This window comes from Zootoca vivipara, chromosome 7 (assembly GCF_963506605.1).
Source record: "Zootoca vivipara chromosome 7, rZooViv1.1, whole genome shotgun sequence".
Classification (NCBI taxonomy): domain Eukaryota; kingdom Metazoa; phylum Chordata; class Lepidosauria; order Squamata; family Lacertidae; genus Zootoca; species Zootoca vivipara.
In genome coordinates, this window is record NC_083282.1 from 5225400 (window position 1) to 5242902 (window position 17503).

The following is a 17503-nucleotide window of genomic DNA, read 5'->3' on the forward strand; positions in this document are numbered from 1 at the left end:
CTGTTTGACTGGGCAATAGAGTCCACCATTATTATATATTTAGCAACATCCAATATACCAGCCTTCACCATTCTGGTGCTCTCCAGAGGTTTTGTACTAAATCATTCATTGAAACTATTCCTGTTCTGGTTGGCAAAGATTTCTATGTAATGCAAGGCATAATTTTGTACATAATCAGATTCCCAGTTTTAACTATATATTTAGTAAAGGAAATGCAGGCTCTGGGGCTGCAAAAACAACTGTAATGGTAGGGAGAATTAACCCTTCCACAGTGGCTTAAAAAAATATTCAGAGCTTCCTTTCCATTTCAGCCTTCTGGAGTCTTATTTCTTCCCCATAAGTGAGAAAGTGTGCAGGGCAGGGGAAATTTTACTACAGAAATGCCAACCAAGAAAGGATTTCACTCCCACGTCCCACCTGCATTTCTTCCCTCGTATACAAATGTAAGGCTGCCATCGCTCAGCCCCCATTAGAGGATTTGAAGCATCTCATCGCAATTCTTGATTTGCATGGCCTAGGGAGGAGAGCATAAGAGAAGTTTGAATAAAGGTAACTGAGAGCAGCAATTCTAAGGAGAAAAGTTTGTGGGGAGCCCTAAAACCTTATGATCTAGCTGCAGCAAGGATTCAGAAAGGCAGAGTCTGTTATATATTCCCTCCTGTTACAGTCCTAATTGGTATGGGAGATGGCATGGCCAACAGGTAGATCGTGATCTACCGGTAGATCCCCAGGACGTTTCTGGTAGATCCCGGGTAGATTGTGGGTTCCTTAGTGATTGGCAGTCTAAAAGAAAAGAGCTCTCCCCTTAAAAAAAACCCCTCAAGAACGCTTGTCTCTCCCCCACAAAAAAGCTCAATAACCATGGGCAATTGCAGGGAGAGCTCCTTCCCTCTTTCCAATGCAGAGCTTACCAGTATGTTTATGACTGTGTTAGTGCATTGCACAGAATGGCTGGATTGCTCCCCGTTCCTCTTGCCTGCCTAGAGCTCCCCGGCTCCTCCTCCCTCATGCCGGCAGAGAGGGAGGGGTGTGTGTGTGAGTTTGTGTGTGTGCGTGGGATGGCTCCGCTTTCCTCAGGACATAACAGGGCCTGAGTGAGTAGCTGGAGGAAAGCGGGAGTCCCAACTCACAGAGGGATTTTCCCCCTGTCCCTGTCTCTTTGAGCCAGAGAGAGAGAGAGAGAGAGAGAGAGAGAGAGAGAGAGAGAGAGAGAGAGAGAGAGAGAGATGCTCCTAGCTGGCTCCCAACTAGGGGGGTGGGAGAAAGAGAGCGAGACAGGTGGATGGGTGCCCCTAGCTGGCTCCCAGCTGGGGGTGGGGGAGAAAGAGAGAGAGAGAGAGAGAGAGGTGGATGGGTGCCCCTAGCTGGCTTCCAGCTGTGTGTGTGTGGGAGTTTTGTGAGTGCTTTTATGCAAGTCTCTCCCAAGAAATCTCTAAAGTTTTCTGTTGTCCCCCGTAAGAAAAGTATTTGGGCAGTGCTCCCCCCCAAAAGGTTACCAAATCTGGTCACCCCCTTTCTTTCTCCCTAAAAAAGCTCAACAACTTTGAGCTGAACCCCCAAAAATGGGGGTAGATCACCACCAGATTTTAATTCTGAAAGTAGATTACTCTCTCTTGGGAGTTGGCCACCCCTGCTATAGGCAAACTAAAATATTCCCAATGGCACAAGATTTGGTCCACTCCTCCTCTAAGTCCACTAGTTTTTAACACAGGTTCCGCTAGTTCATATTGTAAGAGCCAGCTCCTTATGGTGGCAGGGTTTTAAGGTACAAGGAACATATTGGCATATGTGGTAGCACTGTAACTATGTACACAAGTTCTGGAAGCTGGTTGTAAATTGGTATTGTTGGCAAACGGGTCACCTTGGACACGAAGTTGTGTTATTTATCCATTTCTGATGGTGCCAATGCTGCCTTTCTCTATCTGTTGGTTACTGCTCATTTAGTGATCTCAAGGATGGAAGGACACATCCTGTTACTCTCTGGATTTGTGGATTTAAAGGTCATGCTTTTTGCCATTTCTGAAAAACTGACTCATAAAATCCTTGCTGCCAGAGTTCACGCGGACTCCCCAATTTCTTCTGCTTCGGGACTGTTTGTACTAAATGTAAGTTTATTTGGCATTAATGATTATTTGATGTTTTGTATAAATACAGTATGAACCTTATATTTCACTCTGGAATATATCTTATGCTACTGATTATTATTCTGTCATCTTGTTTTTAATTCCTCTTGGTCTTAAAAATAATTTTAACTGTGTTATGTATTTTTATTTGGTCTTAGGTATCTTTTTTTGTAACCACTTAAACTTCACAAGTAAATAATATTCATTTGTATATGCCCTCCCACAGTACATACTATTTATAAAAAAAACCAACACAACCCAATGTGGATGCTAACCACAGTATTAATATGTTTGGTTTGGCCCTCAGTTATCATGAGCAAGTCAAACTTTGCATTATAGTGTTGAAAACTCCTAATGGCAAATATGCCCAACAATGAAACACAAAGTGAGCATCATTAAACTTTATTGTAGAGAACTGACTGATAGGCTATTGCGTTAATTTGGATTAAAATCAGCACAGAACAATGTCCCAGGAACACTTTTCATAACATGGAAACCAAGTACATAACCAACTTCTTATCCAGTAGTGATGTTGACCTGTGAGACATTATTATACACATTACACATAATAAAAAAAATATTTCCATCAATTTAAGCAATAGTATAATTCTCCATGAAATAAGCATTTCTATAAACATTTTATGTTAAATTCAAAAATGTAACAAATGTTTTTTTGCACTTTAGAAAGATATAAAACAAGTATGATTTCCAGACAGACACAGGAATCTTCTGAAAAATTTGTTCTGCCAGTCAAAGGTGAAGGTCACCTTCCATCAAAGCATTTTGGACACATTTTACCAGGACCAGGAATGTCTCCTACACAAGCCCTGTGCAAAAGAGCAAAGGGTGCAATCCACTAGGAAGTTCTGCTAGCTTTGATTCAATTTGAAGGTGAGTCCTCCAAAGAGCTTTTGTGAGATTGTGCCCCAAGTCTGCTGATTGGCAAAAGAGAACAGAGGTGTGGGAAAGAGCTATTTCCCTTATTTGCAATATACGGCATAAGTTACGGAATGCTTAAAGGCAGCATTAAAGTAGATGTGGTTTTATGCATGTTCTCATTTAGTAGCTTTACACACACAAAAATTAAAATTACTGTTGTTCCACTTGTTATAGATGTGGCCTGAGACTCAAGCCTTAAAACAACAGGTGCATCTTGGCAGGGTGCAACAATAGCTGTAAACCTTTGAACTGATCTACCAGAAAACGCTCTGGCATTATAATAAATGTGCTTTTTCTTCATTATTTTACCCTGCCCTCTCTCTCTCCTCCTAAAGTGGGGAAAAACTGTCTTATAAATAATTATGAATATTTTTAGCAACATATGGAACACATAGTTCTGAATTACTTGCTCCTCAGAGTTGAACTTCTAGGCATACAAAATAACATGTAAAATATGAAGGTACCAGGATGTGGCAAGGCAGCTGGGAACGAGTATTCCACATAAAACAGGATTCTTTAAATAACTTCCCTTCGGAAAGGGCCACATCAGAACAAATAAAAGACACTGAAGGAATTGGTTTGCAGGCTGGCTCTCCTGCCTGTCTCCTGCTTCCCCTTTTGAACAGGTGCTATTGGGTGAATATCCAAGGGGTTTCAAGCTGCTTTGTCCATTGTGCTCTTGGTGCTTGGAATCCAGCTGGAACTATGTGCTGCCCTCTTTGGGTGACGACGGCAGCTGAGCCTGAGCCTGAGCCTGTTGTTGTAGTGGCTGTGTGCCAGTAGCTGTTTTGATAGAGTTCAGGGTTTTGCTAAACCAAGAGTTCTTGGCAGCTTGGATTTCACTCATAAGTGCTCCTCTCTGGTGTTCTAGCTCCTGTGAAAGGAAAGCAGTCCAGTGCTGATCAGAGAACTATTCAGGAGGGCTTAGACATTTGAGTCATCTTTTGATGAAATTAACCAGCTTAATAAAAATTGTTGCCAAGTTTATAGATAATTTCCAATGTTGAACTTCACATCAACAACTTATATCTGCTTACATTACAATGTAATGTATGGGGTGTTAGGGGAGAGGCAGTACCCCTGGTGAGGAACACATTGTGCTCCTTTGGGACAGTTTGTCCCCCTTTGGTTCCCACCCTGCACTCAGCTCTCACCTGTGGCTCTAGAAGCTGTCAGCATGTGACAGTGGTCAAACCCTGGAAACGGCTTTGACTGGTCAGCTAAAGCAGGTAAAGCTGGCTGATGGGTCTTTAACCTTGGTGAGTTAGGGACTTCTGCTGCATGGAAAGATAGGCTCTAGCAGATTGAGTGGACAAGACCAACAGTGGTCCAACGGTCAGGGAGGAGGTTTCTACATGTGCTGTAGAGGCAAGTGTGGGGCAGATGGAGCTCAGCAACCTGGAAAGGTAGCCCATCTAGGAGAAGGAAAACTCTGATCCTAAACCTTCATTGGTTTGTGGGATATCTTTGGGAGAAGAAAAGGCTAAGGAGTAAACCCTACACAAATCCGGAGCAGAGTCCCTAAAACGGTTGCATGGTGCCTTCTACGCCTCCTGGCAACACCTGCAGCCAAGCTGGTGCCAAACGTATCGCTCTGCTTTCCTCTGGACCATATCAGTGAGGCTGAGAGGGAGTTCTTGCTGTCTGGGCAGCCGACAACCTCCATACACACTGCCCAGGTTTGCACCTTGGGGAGGTCACTTCAGTGCTGCTAATGTAGTGGTTTTACTTCACTTCCAGAAGTGCACTCCATTGTCTCTTGAGACAGATGGATGCCAGCAACAATGTAATTTGTGAGTTGTATGTTTTTAATTTTTAAAAAGTTCAGTGTCAATCCTTTTAAAGATTATTATGAAAATCCTTCTCAACAGATTTGCAAGGAACACTTAAATAAATAAAAAAAACTGGAACCCCTTCTCTCCTAATGAAGCAAAGACAAAACAACCACCCCTGCAAATTAACAGAGGAATCCAAATGAAGACTGGAGTGCGGTGGATTCCCCACTGCACCCCCAAAGCCCTGCCAGCAATTGATGTGCAGAATGGAAGGGGAAAGGGGTAGTTTATTCCTCTGTGTCACTACACCAGGGGGATGAAGCAGTTTTGGATTCAATCACAGGATTCTCATCACAGGAGTCCCACCAAAGAATGCTTCATTGTCAATTAATATGTTTGCCTCAAAGACATGCTATCTGTCCCTCCAATACAGCTAGATGGGTAGAAAAGGTATAGTTCATTCTTTACCATACCAAGAGATGCAACAACGGTCTATTTTCAGCAATGCAGTACAGCATGCATAAAACGGCATTACCTGTATTTTGCATTTGGCTTCCACAAGTTGTAGTTTGGTCTGTGCCAGGTCCAGCTCCATCTCTCTCAGCTGCTTTTTAAGGGCATCTTTCTCGTCATCCGTGTCTGCTCTTGGGCTCTCTCTCGGTACAGCAGGCACTTTCAATGTCCCCTCTTTACTGAATAGTTCACTACAATGTTTGCAAGCCATCACCTTGCCCTGAAATAGTCAAATCAGAGAGTCAGTTGATAGTTATGATATCAAAGAGGCTGCTCACTATGCTAAGGTGATGTTGTGAGTTGCAACTACAAAGTCACTGAGCAGATAGAGTTAGGTTGCCCAATGTGGCTCTTCCTGGCCAAAAGGATACCAGAATTTACTAACTGAAGACAACATATTGTAAAAAGGTATAACAACATCTGGGACCAGTTTGGCATGAAAATCTGAGACCTCAAGACATTGTTGGTGCCAGAGACTGGCCACGTCCACTTTCAGAAACCTAAATCATATTCACACCACACATTGGGTGGTATTCTGCTTGGGTGAATTTCTGCGTGCTCAACATTCTCCCACTCTAGGCACATTCTGCCTTATAAATTTATCTATGATCAGAACCCTTATTAAACAGACTCCCGAACATGGGAAGAATGGCACATCTCAGATCACAAAATGATTCATGCATTATTTTTTACAGAGTCTCAATGTGATGTTAAAAGCCTTTTCAAAAGAGTACTGCCATCGTTTCCCTCTGCTGAAATGCCACCAAGGCAGTCTTTTTGCCAGATGGCCAAGCTATAGACCTACAATTGTTAACAATTAACACATGACTATTTTGAGGTAGATGCATGTCAGATTCAGAGTATTCTCACCTTTACCACTTCAAGTTCCTCTTTATTGGCTGCCTGCTGCTTCTCCAGCCTGCTACTCAACTGAGAACAAATCTAGGAGGAGATAATATACTTTCACTAACATTTATTCTCAAGGAAAAAGAAAATTTAACATATTTAACCAAGGCGATGACATTTCATCCTCTTTTAGCCTCTTGAAAGCCTTTGTCAAAGAGTTGAAGTGATTAGGATACTAGCGTATCTTCCAGACTATCAGTATGTTGTGGGAGGGATTCAATCGCTTACCAGAAATTGAGGCTTGCGCAGTTAAAATGGATTAAAGTTTTCTGTCACAATAAATCCACTTTATTAAAAAGAGGCGACTTTTTGCAGTTAATGAAGTGACAGAGAAATTCATTCTAAGTTTGGGATAAACAACTGATTAATGGTAAGATGCAATGTGCAAGCAAATCAGGATGAAAACTCATTGTTATATATCCTCCGCCTGCCCAACAAATCAGAATAGATATTCTGTAAAGACCAGGTCAGGATGAATGCTTAATGAACAGGTAGTCTGGATGGGCCCTAGGTCCTAGGAGAACACAATCCAAATCCCCACTCAGCCATGAAGTTCACTGGGTGGTCTGGGGCCAGTCACTAGCTCTCAGTGAAACCCACCTCACAGGGCTGTGGTGAGAATAAAATAGGAGGAGAAGGGGAGAAAATCAAGCAGGGACTCTGGCTACAGGGGGCGCAAGGAGCATTCAACCCCTTCAATATTTCAAGGTAGGGAGATGAGCCCCCCAATATTGAGGGGGTCACAATCACCCCCCTGCCCCTGGGCAAGCACCAGAGTGGGGGAGGCAGAGTGCAAAATAAAGAGGGAGGATTCCCTGAAGCAACCGGTGCTTGGAGGTTTCTGTTGTGTCCTGTATACCTGAAGGAGCGTCTCCACCCCCATCATTCAGCCCGGACACTGAGATCCAGCACCAAGGGCCTTCTGGCGGTTCCCTCACTGAGAGAAGCAAAGCTACAGGGAACCAGGCAGAGGGCCTTCTCGGCAGTGGCACCCACCCTGTGGAACGCCCTCCCAGCAGACATCAAGACAATAAGCAATTATTTTACTTTTAGAAGACAACTGAAGGCGGCCCCTGTTTAGAGAAGTTTTTAATGTTTGATGCTGTACTGTTTTTAATATTCGGTTGGAAGGCTGCAGCATTTCAGGAGGGACTTCAGTTTGGGCACTCAAAAACTATCCACAAGCGTGTGTGCGAGAGGGAGAAAAGGCAGGGAGAATTGGCTGGGATTGGGCTGGGCTGAGTGTTGGGAGAGCTACGGAGCCTCCCCAACTATCTCCCCCCGCCACACACACACACACACCTTTTTTCTTTTGCCCATGGCTAGTCTGAATGTCTGATAAAAGGTGGATTAGGAAGGGAGTTGAGAGGCAGGCCAATAGCTGACGCCAATGGGAGTATTTTTATGATTCACGTGTAAGAGACTCGGGAATCGCTAGCCGCTGCTTTCTTTCAGTGCCTCGCTGCCTGCCTTCCCCCTCCTCGGAATAGCCAAGCAATGTGCATACAAAGAGAGGCATCCTTAGGGTTCCTCTCCAGCCCGGGCAGACGTGCTGGGCAATTCCCACCCCCTCCCACCTACGCTCGCCAGCGCCTTCCCAGGAAGGTGCTCTGGTGATCTTCAACGTGATGCCCGCATGTCCTGACAGGCCTGGCCGACCGGGGGGGGGGCATTGCGTGACCCCCCCCCAATTGTTGGGCCCAACTCAGCGCGCCTGTAATCAAATATGCTACTTTGAATTCTTTGGAAGAAAGGTGGAATATTAAATAAATAAATATAATCAAAGTTATTCCCTCACAGGTCATTCATTGGTGAGCATTTCCAAGTCTGGTTATTAGCTCTATAAATTTGTATTGACAAACTTGCCTCTGAACATTTGGCACGGACTTGACTGGCAGGAAATACAAGCTTGTTCCCGAATTGTGAAGTGGATGGCTAGCTATTTAATTATAAGTATACATAGTTACTCTTCAGAAACTTACACATAGTGAAAGTGGAGATGAAAATATAGAATCATAGAGCTGGAAGGGACCCTGAGGGTCATCTAGTCCAACCCCCTGTAATGCATGAATCTCAACTAAAACATTTCTTAAAGCCCATTACCTGTTTATACTCTGCAATAATGGCTGCTGTCTTCTTTATCTCAGATTCTGCTTTCTCTAGCTGTTTTCTGAAGATCTCTTTTAACTTTTAATACAGAAGGAGAGAGAACATATTATCATTAAAGTTTGAGACACTTAATTAACTAATTACTTTCTGAAACATACCCTTTATCAACAATATTCTATATTCTCATTTCTCAACTCTCAGGCAATCTTAGCAGTTTCTTGCAACAATTTTAACCATATCTACTGCAGAAATAAATTCTACTGAATCCCATGGGGTTTACTCCCAGGCTAGGACTGCACCCTTAATCCCTAAAGTCTAGGGCAGGCATCCCCAAACTGCGGCCCTCCAGATGTTTTGGCCTACAACTCGCAGGATCCCTAGCTAACAGGACCAGTGGTCGGGGAAGATGGGAATTGTAGTCCAAAACATCTAGAGGGCCGAAGTTAGGGGATGCCTGGTCTAGGGTAAATGTTTCCTATAATTATTTGCTCTGGATTTTGAATCATTAGGAGCGTGTATCTGGTGCAATGTTTTCTCATCAAAGATGGTGGGAGAAATTCAACCCTGCGCTAAGGAGATCACTCTCTTCTTCTCCCCCCGCATACTGTTCCAGGGGTTGTCCTGCCCCAAGCATACATTGGATGTTATAACCTGACACATATTAGGCAATCATTGGTTGAATATATTACATGCACAAGGATATTCACTTCACATGGATTAGTCACTATGGTGTAATTACCTTTTTATATTGTTGCACTCAGTGGTAAAAGGTTGCATATCTGACACACCTTACTCTTTGAATGCATATTTATGTGTAGGGTTGCAACAGCAATTCTAAACAAAGTATAGCCTTGGTTGTGTTCATTAATCCAGAAGGAGCTCTCTTTTCCACACTTCCTTTTGTCCCACTGCTTTCCCCCAGGATAAACTGCTCTTTAGTGCTCAATTGGAGCAAAAGTCAATTTGGTTTTTTCCTGGATTTACCATTGGTAAAGATCAGGTTTTCCCTTGGGCAAGCAGAAAACTGCTTGGACCCATGCCTTCCAGGGACCCATGTCTTCATACCCTTTTCTGAACAATAGAAATTCCCATTGTTTGGCATACTTTAAATTAAGGAAGGAGAATCTGTAGTCTGGAAGAAAACTTGACCTATCAAGGTTTAAAATTGGGCCGCGAGGCTATTTTCCTCACACCACACCCGTCATCACTTTGATGGGTGAGGTGACATCAGCTTTTGGGCGGAGTGTGTGTGTGTGTTTCAACTGGCTATGCACATAGGGAACAAGCATGCACAGCCAAATCTGCAGGATTTAAACCCCCACATTCTCTGATGATTGGGGTGGAGTGTTAAATCCTTATTAGGCTCCTGCAGGGAAAAGCACTGCAGTTTCCACATCATCTTATGAATAGAGCATTCAATCCTGCTGGCTGCTGCTTCACTGGCAAGTTCTCTGCAAAACAAATCCCTCTCCCCCACCTCCCAGGTCAACTTTGGCAGGTGGGCAAATTCACCCACCATTCAGACACCAGACAGTTAGCAGGTGGATGGCCCCACCTACCTGTCAGTATTGGCCTGCAGAGGGGAGGGGTCTACTTCACCAGCATGAAACCTCCATTCGTCTGCTGGGTAAGTCACATGAAGTTGTCTAATCAAAGCATTGGAAACATGCCTCCAGCACATGGTTGACCCAACACATTTGGTGCCCAAGGAGAAAGTTCCAAATGGTGCACTAATTAACATGAGGGACAATTTGCTTGGAAATTATTGGAGTGGCACCAGGAGAACTTCCCAGGGAATTGCCTCCCAAGGACCAGATGTTGCCTCCTGCTCTGCCATTATTAACGGTGCCCAACATCAGCACAAGGGCTAAACCTGTTCCCACTGTTGTTAGTGGAAGTCCCTTGAAATGCAATCACCTTTGGTAAGGCAATTTTGTCTGGACCGTGACAGGGAGATTCCCTGAAGCTATTTATTATGTACACAACTACATCCAGCGTAGTGTAACAACAACAACAACAACAACAACAACAACAAATTTTATTTATATCCCGCCCTCCCCAGGCAGAACCAGGTTCAGGGTGGCTAACAACAAAATATATAATATATTAAGTGTAGTGGTTAGAGTGATGGACAAAGATCTGGGACACAAGGGTTCAAATCCCCACTTAGCCATGAAGCTCCGGGTGTGCCCCTGGAGTAGTCTCTGCCCCTCACAACCTAACCTGCCCCACAGATTTGTTGTGAGGATTAAATGAGTGGGGAGAACTATGTATGCCACCTTGAGCAACCTTGTGAAAAAGGTAGGCGATACTGCAATCAATCCATGCATTTTACATCGAGCTTCTAACAGGTCTCTCATGCTCAGTGAAAGCAGTGTGAAAGCAGCAGTGATTGTTCACGGGATCTTTAGTCAACATTCTCTATTTTGCCCTTTTGATATACTGTGTTTATATGCTTATTCTGCATATAGGTTAGTTGCCTCCTCTGCTGATCACTGAAGCTATTCTTACCTGGGCTGTTTCTTCTTCCTGTTTCCTCTTCTCCTCTTCAGTCTCCACTAGTTTTTGTTTGGTCAAAAGCAGCTCCTTATTCAAAACATCTGCTTTGTCTTCAGCCTGAGAATTCAAAGAAGGTCCCAGTTACACAAGACTGGCTCTTGAGCAATAAGAACACAATTTATCTGAGCCTCAATGTGGAGCTACCATTATCAATGGAATGTGCACTCCCCTGAAGATGTGTTAATATCTGCATGGAGGTGTGTGCTTGTGGGTGATATATGTATGGGCTTGTCATCTCTCTTGGCACTTTGAAGATAAATGCTTACAACATTATGATATAATGTATAGCCAAATACTGGGCCCAGAGAATTAGCCTCCCACATATCTCTTTACAATGAAATCTACACATGGGTAGCCATCTGATCTTTCATTTAAGTTAATTAAACATGCAGAAGGCTATTGGAAAGAGCAGAGTTGCATCCTTTGCTGGCACCTGAGGCACTCATGCACACACTGGGCGGGAGCAGGGAGGGGGGGGCGAGGCACAGAGGGTAAAGAAAACCTGCCGAGCCAGCCCAGCCCTCACTGCTGATGCTGCCGCCACCAGGTGGGCACAGGGCAGTGAGGGTTCACAGGACCACACTGTGCCGCCTGCCCACCCAGGGGGAATCTGCTTGGCCGACGCAGTCCTTGGCGGGAACATCCTCCCAACACTGACCAGGAGAGGGGGCTGGGGACATGGCAGCAAGGCCAGGCCAGGCTCCAGGGCCCAGAGACCCCCAGCGGAAGGTAGGGTGGAACAGGGATCCTTGCAAGGGGGTTTCTGGTTTGCATTCCTTCAAAATCATGTGTTTGGGGCTACAGCCCCCTGGCCCAGCCCACGCTACGCCCCTGATTGGAAAAGCTCCTATTGGGTGAAACATTTACTTTTCTAATATCCATCTCTCAGAGATATTTATTATAGAATGGGTCTATACCTTCTTTTATCCAGGCACCTGTCTTCTCCTGGGCTTAGCCCAAATGTGACATGTCTTAAGTATATGGTAAGCTGTTTCTCTGAAAGTGGGGAAATGATTGGCCTTCATGAGCTCAGGGGTGCATAACCTTTTCCACCCTGAGGACCACATTCCCTCATGGACCATGTGGGAGCTCAATAGTAAGTATGGCCAGAAGGACTCATTTATATCTGCAACCCAATAACATAGTTCTTCTGGTCAATCAAAAATAAAAAAATGAGAAAATACTATGCATTAAAAATATAAAAGAACTGTTGCAGCATAAAAATTTCCCAGCAGTGAGAGAAACCTAAAACCAAATTTACATTTTAACTAAAAATGCACCACATACAAAAGTTCCAATTTTAAGATCCCATGGTTTAAAACAGGGAGACTAAAAGGGTCTTCACCTGGCAATGAAAAGACCACAAAGAAGGTGCCAGGTAAGACTCTCTGGGGAGGTTATTCCACAGCTTGAGTGCCATCACCAAGGCGGCCTCACTAGCAACCACTTAAATCACATGGTGAAAGAACTTGAAGATGGACCTCTGAAGAGGATCTTAAGGTTTGCGTAGTTATATACAGAAGGTGTGGATCTTGCAGGTAACCTAGTCCCAAGCCATTTAGGGTTTGAACGGTTCCGGCCAGCATTTTGGAACACTAAATACCATTCACAAATATGAACCACCCACCCATAATAATAATAATGCTATGATTCCTCTAATTTTGGCTTATAGCAGCCTACTGATGAAGGCTTTTCTCACCTGGTCCAAGTCATTCCGTAGAGCAATTTTGCTTGTTACAAGTTCATGGGCAAGGTCATCGTTCTCTTGCTCAAGCCGCATGCTGGCTTCCTGAAGCCTGCGGTTCTCCCTCTGCAGAAAGAGAGGAACCACCAAAACAGGAAGTTAACTCTTGCCAATATTGAAGAAGACACAGAGTAGCCGTGCAAGCCATTTGAGCTGAAGAAAGGAAGTTTAGAAAGTGCTACTACTCAGAGTCCAGAAATAATGATATGTTGTTCACAAACATACTATGGACGGTTTGGTTTGAACCTAAGACTTGGTACGATAGGGAAGGATTAAGTTCCACTGATCATGTTCACCTTATTCTGCATGTGGCCCCTTGCCCTGTGATGATTAGCATGTGAAGCAAAGTGATTTTGCCTTTTTAAAAGCCTACAACCACAGTGTCATTCCTTGTCTCTTGAACTTAAATAACTATGCAGAATAGAGGGAACACTAAAGGGACTAAAGTGGAACTGGACAAAGTTTAAAACCCTCTTTAAAACTACAAAAACACCCAAATAGCAGAAGAGCAATAAAATTAAAAATTCAGTAAAGTGCTTCCATTTGGTCCTCCTTCTCCTCAACAAATTTGATGAGCACACAACAGATTGCAGATTGTGAAAGAATCAGGGAGAAAGTAAATTTCTTGGGTATGCAAATGTCATAAAGCAGAAGTAATACTGTACAGGTAAGGTAAGATTGCTGCTTTAAGGGCAACAGTGAAGCAGTTTCAAACTCTTCTCATCCAAAGCCTGCTGAGGAGACAAGAAAAGCATTGCTGCTAACGTTCTGTTGTGAGGAACATCCTGAATCAGGTGGTGTCCAGGATCACTCACATGTGTTCTAGGGATCATGAAGGCACTTGTGGTAAACATAGAGAAGAGTTCACTAAGCCATGCCTCTGGACACAAAAGTGTGCTCTATATTTTTCCATAGCTTTCTCCCTGAATAGGGACCATATTAGAATGTTGAACCCAAATAGCCTGTACTGAAGTATTTTTTGTTGCATACAAAATGTAGGAACAATATGACATCACTCGCAATTTATGAATGGACTGCTTACAGGTGCAGATTCTGTATGGATAAATAGGATAACATTTGGAATGAGCTTATACAAAATGTTGTAGGGTATTAACATTTACTAGGATAATAACACTATACCACTTTAGACAAGAATGTATGGGAATATCATTTCTTTCTTTTTTTGCATATTTTTGCTTTCATGTTTATCTTTGATGCTGCTGTTGTTTTTCTCCCTCTCACTTTTCCTGTTTTTTTCTGTATCACTTTAATTCCTTTAATTGAAATCACCTTAATAAAAAAAATTAATGTAGGATCATCCCGTTGCTGGATCTGATGAAGATGTGGAGATCGGCATCTGACAAATCCACTAATTACAAAAAGTCATCTTTCAAGAGAGCTGTCATGATGGATCTGAGAGACTTCATCCTAAAATGCTTCTGGTGGGAAGAGAAACTTGTTGAGCTGCTTTAAGTCCAAAATAGCTCTGAAATCTCCAACCTTTTGTGACACCAAGAAAGGAATAGACTCCAGATCTCTAGACCAGGGGTTGGCAAAAAAGTTTTAGCTCCGGGCCGGTCCTCTGTCCCTCAGACCTTGTGGTGGGCCGGAGTAGGGGCACTGGGGGGGGGGAGCTGGAAGAAGAGGCGAGGGAGGCAAGTAGTCCTCCTCCCCACCCCCCAGTCCCACCCCCAGCCGCTGCACTTACCTTCCCAGGGGCTGCCGCCACCACCGCTGCTGCTTCTCGTGGGTAGGCAGAGCAAGCTCGTTCGCTCCACTCTCTGGCACCAGGGCGGCAGCAGAGGGAAGATGAGTGGCGCGAAAGGGCTGGCTCCGGAGAGAGGCTGCTTAAAATGGTGCTCATCCAGCCCAGCCCAGCCCCCTTCCTCCTCTAGGCAGGGCAGGGAGAAGCCAGGAGGAGGGGAGGAGGAGGCACCACCGCGGTGTGTGTGAGGGAAAAGAGAAAAAATGGAATGGCACAGGGAGGGGAACAGAATCCCCACACCGATCCGCGGACAGTCCGCGGGCCAAATCCTGAAGGCAATTGGGCCTGATCCAGCCCCCGGGCCTTAGTTTGCCGACCCCTGCTCCAGACTGTAGAGACAAGTGCTATTCTTTTGACATCCAGAAGGTGCTGATGGCTTCTAGCCCTGCCTGGTGTTTGGACAGATTACATGACATTGGGGAGGTCATGAATTTATTTCTGGGACAACATGCATACTCCATTATGTAACCTAGAGAGACCGTCTCCCAGCCCTATGCATCCTTTGTGGTTCAGAACTAGTTTGATGCATAGTAAAGAGTCACCTACCTTTAGTTACTGGCAGGGAGCTGGTGTCAGGAAGAGGAAGACTTATTCTAAACCTTGTTGAACCTAGAAGATGTGTTTGTCCCTGGTTGGGTCTGCATGGAGCTGCACCCAAACCCCTGGGATAAACTCTGCTAGAAGCCCCTCCCTGAAGTCCAATTCCTTGTGGAATAAGCCCGAGTGTAAAGACTGTCACTGTTTTGGTTCTTTTTCTTCCTTTCTAGAGTAGACTAGGCATTCTTCTCATCTTTACTCTTTCTGAGCACTAGATCAAATGCCTTGCCAAACAGCTTGTATATGAGACTATAACTTGAAGGTACCCATGAGAAGTGTCTGCCATGAGCATAGAAGCCAGTCCAATCTTCTTGAGACCATCCTTAATCACCTTGGACATACCTTCCAACTCCTGGAACCACATAGAATAATAGAATCATAGAATTGTAGAGTTCGAAGGGACACTGAGGATGATCTAGTCAAATCACACAAAGCTAGAGCTGGCAAGCAAAGCCCAGAAGGCAGTAGCAGAAGCTTCATATCTCCTGTCCTAAGGGTCCTTGGTCTTCCCAGAGTGACAGAAGAGGCAGGCATATGCTTATAGAAAGACGACTTCCTGGAGGAGCCAGATGATGATGAGCTCAAGAGTAGATACCTCCTGTTCCTTTTGTGGCTAGTGCACTCCCAAGGATAGTGCTTTTGCTGTTTCCTTCTGGAACTTTCTAGACCCCAAACTGGAACAGATATGGCTGCTGCTCCCATCCCCTTCCAAGTACAAAACCAGCCAGGGTATTTCATGGGCAATCATTCCCCTCATCCAAGTGAAGAATTTGGGTGTAACTCACTACCCAGATCCAGAGATCTATTGGTATTATGAGATGCTGGAGAGCCAGCCTGAGAGGACTGCAGTGCTTGACCTTCCCTTGGCACCACTGTGTCCCCTGACACATCCTTCTGGGATTTCATGTCTGCTGCAGTTAACCCAGCAGCCCAAAGCTCATGTCTGGTCCCCTGGAGTGGGGGAAGCTTAGAAAAATGGAAGCATTTGGGGGCAAATGTATCACCCAAAACAGCCCTGACACAGCTGGGAGTAGTGAAAACAAGCCTGGCCAGTGAGATTTCTCCTATGGTGGGTGGCCTGACAGCCCCAGAAGGGGTGAGGAGCCTGCTTGCTGTTCCATTGCAACAATGGCATGCAGCCTCCAGTGTTGATCTGCTCTGTTCCCTATGCCCCAATCCCTAGCTGTGATGTTTTGGGTGGTGTAGAGGGGAAAGATGAAAAGGTAATAAATAAATAAATAAATAAATAAATAAATAAATAAATCAAGAAAGGAAATATTTTGTTTTACACTGGTGACCTTGAGAAGCTCACAAAAAATCCCTGATAGGTCTGATCTGAGAGGGCAGGGTAGCTCCTCCGCCTGGAGAGGATCATCCTTATTGGCTCTGCTGCTGTCCTGGGGATGGGGCTCATCCTGAAGGTTTGGAACACCCTTCAGGAGCTACAGGAGAATTCTGGGACTCACTGCAACTACTTCTATAATTAAACTGTGAAGCCCAGCATGAGATAAGGGAAGCGGGAAAATTGTGCTAAGATGTGAACGCAACCTAACACTAATGTTCTTCCTGAATCTGTAAGGCATACTTCCAAGTGCAATCGCAAACTAGGGTTACACCTAAAATAAAGAAGTAAACACCCACAACTGTTTTCGGCCACAAGACATAAGAAAATATTACTTAAAGAAAGCTAGCTGACAAGGGTGGGAAAAGGCTCAAGCTGGCAACTCTTTTGCCTAGGACAGGTCTAGGGTAAAAAAAGATTCCAAATTCTATGTAAATTGTGGACTGATTAACTGTAGCAATGGGGCATCAATGGGACCTTTCCCTTATCTCAGCAGAACCCTGAAGAAATAAGCCACCCCTTCTCACTCACTGCCCTCATTGTGAGACTGTGCTTTCCCACCCCATAAATTTGTTTAGAAAAAACAAGATATGCAACTGACTGCTAAGTACTTAAGTGCACATCTACTTGAGTCCCCATTTCAACTCTTTGCAGCCTTGAAGGGAGCTTTCCTTCACGGGCAATAGTTGGTTTTACATCTTTTGCTGTCTGCTTACCAAAAGCTTTGGTGTTTGCAAAGCAAGTAGCACAAACGTGAACTTCAGCTGCCTGGCTATTCATTTACGGACAAGTGAGCGAGCAAGCAAGCTGTGTGGTAGGAATTGCAGTGTCCTCCCATTCTACACTATTTTTTTTAATGGTCAAATTTAAAAATAGAGCTGCTGTAGCAAATGACTGAATGAAAGCCCTCTGGTCAAAACTATTCTTTATTTTTTGGCTGATGTTCACCATCAAGCTGCCTTTACTCCTTTTTGCTGCAGAATTAAATCACTGAGTATGATTTCAACACACACACACACACACCCAATGTTCCCCTAGGGAGGAATGAGTCCTTGCTCTCTGCAAAGGAGTTATAATTCTTCTTGAAATAATCGGTTTTAAAATTCTTAAATCCTGAGAAAATTGAGAATC

The 17503-nt window shown here is 44.3% G+C and overlaps 1 protein-coding gene across 6 annotated transcripts in view; it reads right to left on the reverse strand.

Moving 5' to 3' along the window:
- Positions 1–2509: 2509 nt before the first annotated feature.
- Positions 2510–17503, reverse strand: part of RABGAP1L (RAB GTPase activating protein 1 like) — a 140542-nt gene continuing 125548 nt past the window's right edge. For all 6 annotated transcript variants that reach the window (XM_035123633.2, XM_035123631.2, XM_035123632.2 and 3 more), the window contains 6 exons: positions 12624–12734; positions 10877–10981; positions 8360–8443; positions 6221–6292; positions 5373–5570; positions 2510–3936 (listed from right to left, as the gene is read on the reverse strand). In XM_035123633.2, coding sequence (XP_034979524.2) covers positions 3766–3936; positions 5373–5570; positions 6221–6292; positions 8360–8443; positions 10877–10981; positions 12624–12734 — 741 coding nt within the window. In that variant the 3' untranslated portion in view covers positions 2510–3765. The remainder of the gene's footprint in view (positions 3937–5372; positions 5571–6220; positions 6293–8359; positions 8444–10876; positions 10982–12623; positions 12735–17503) is intronic.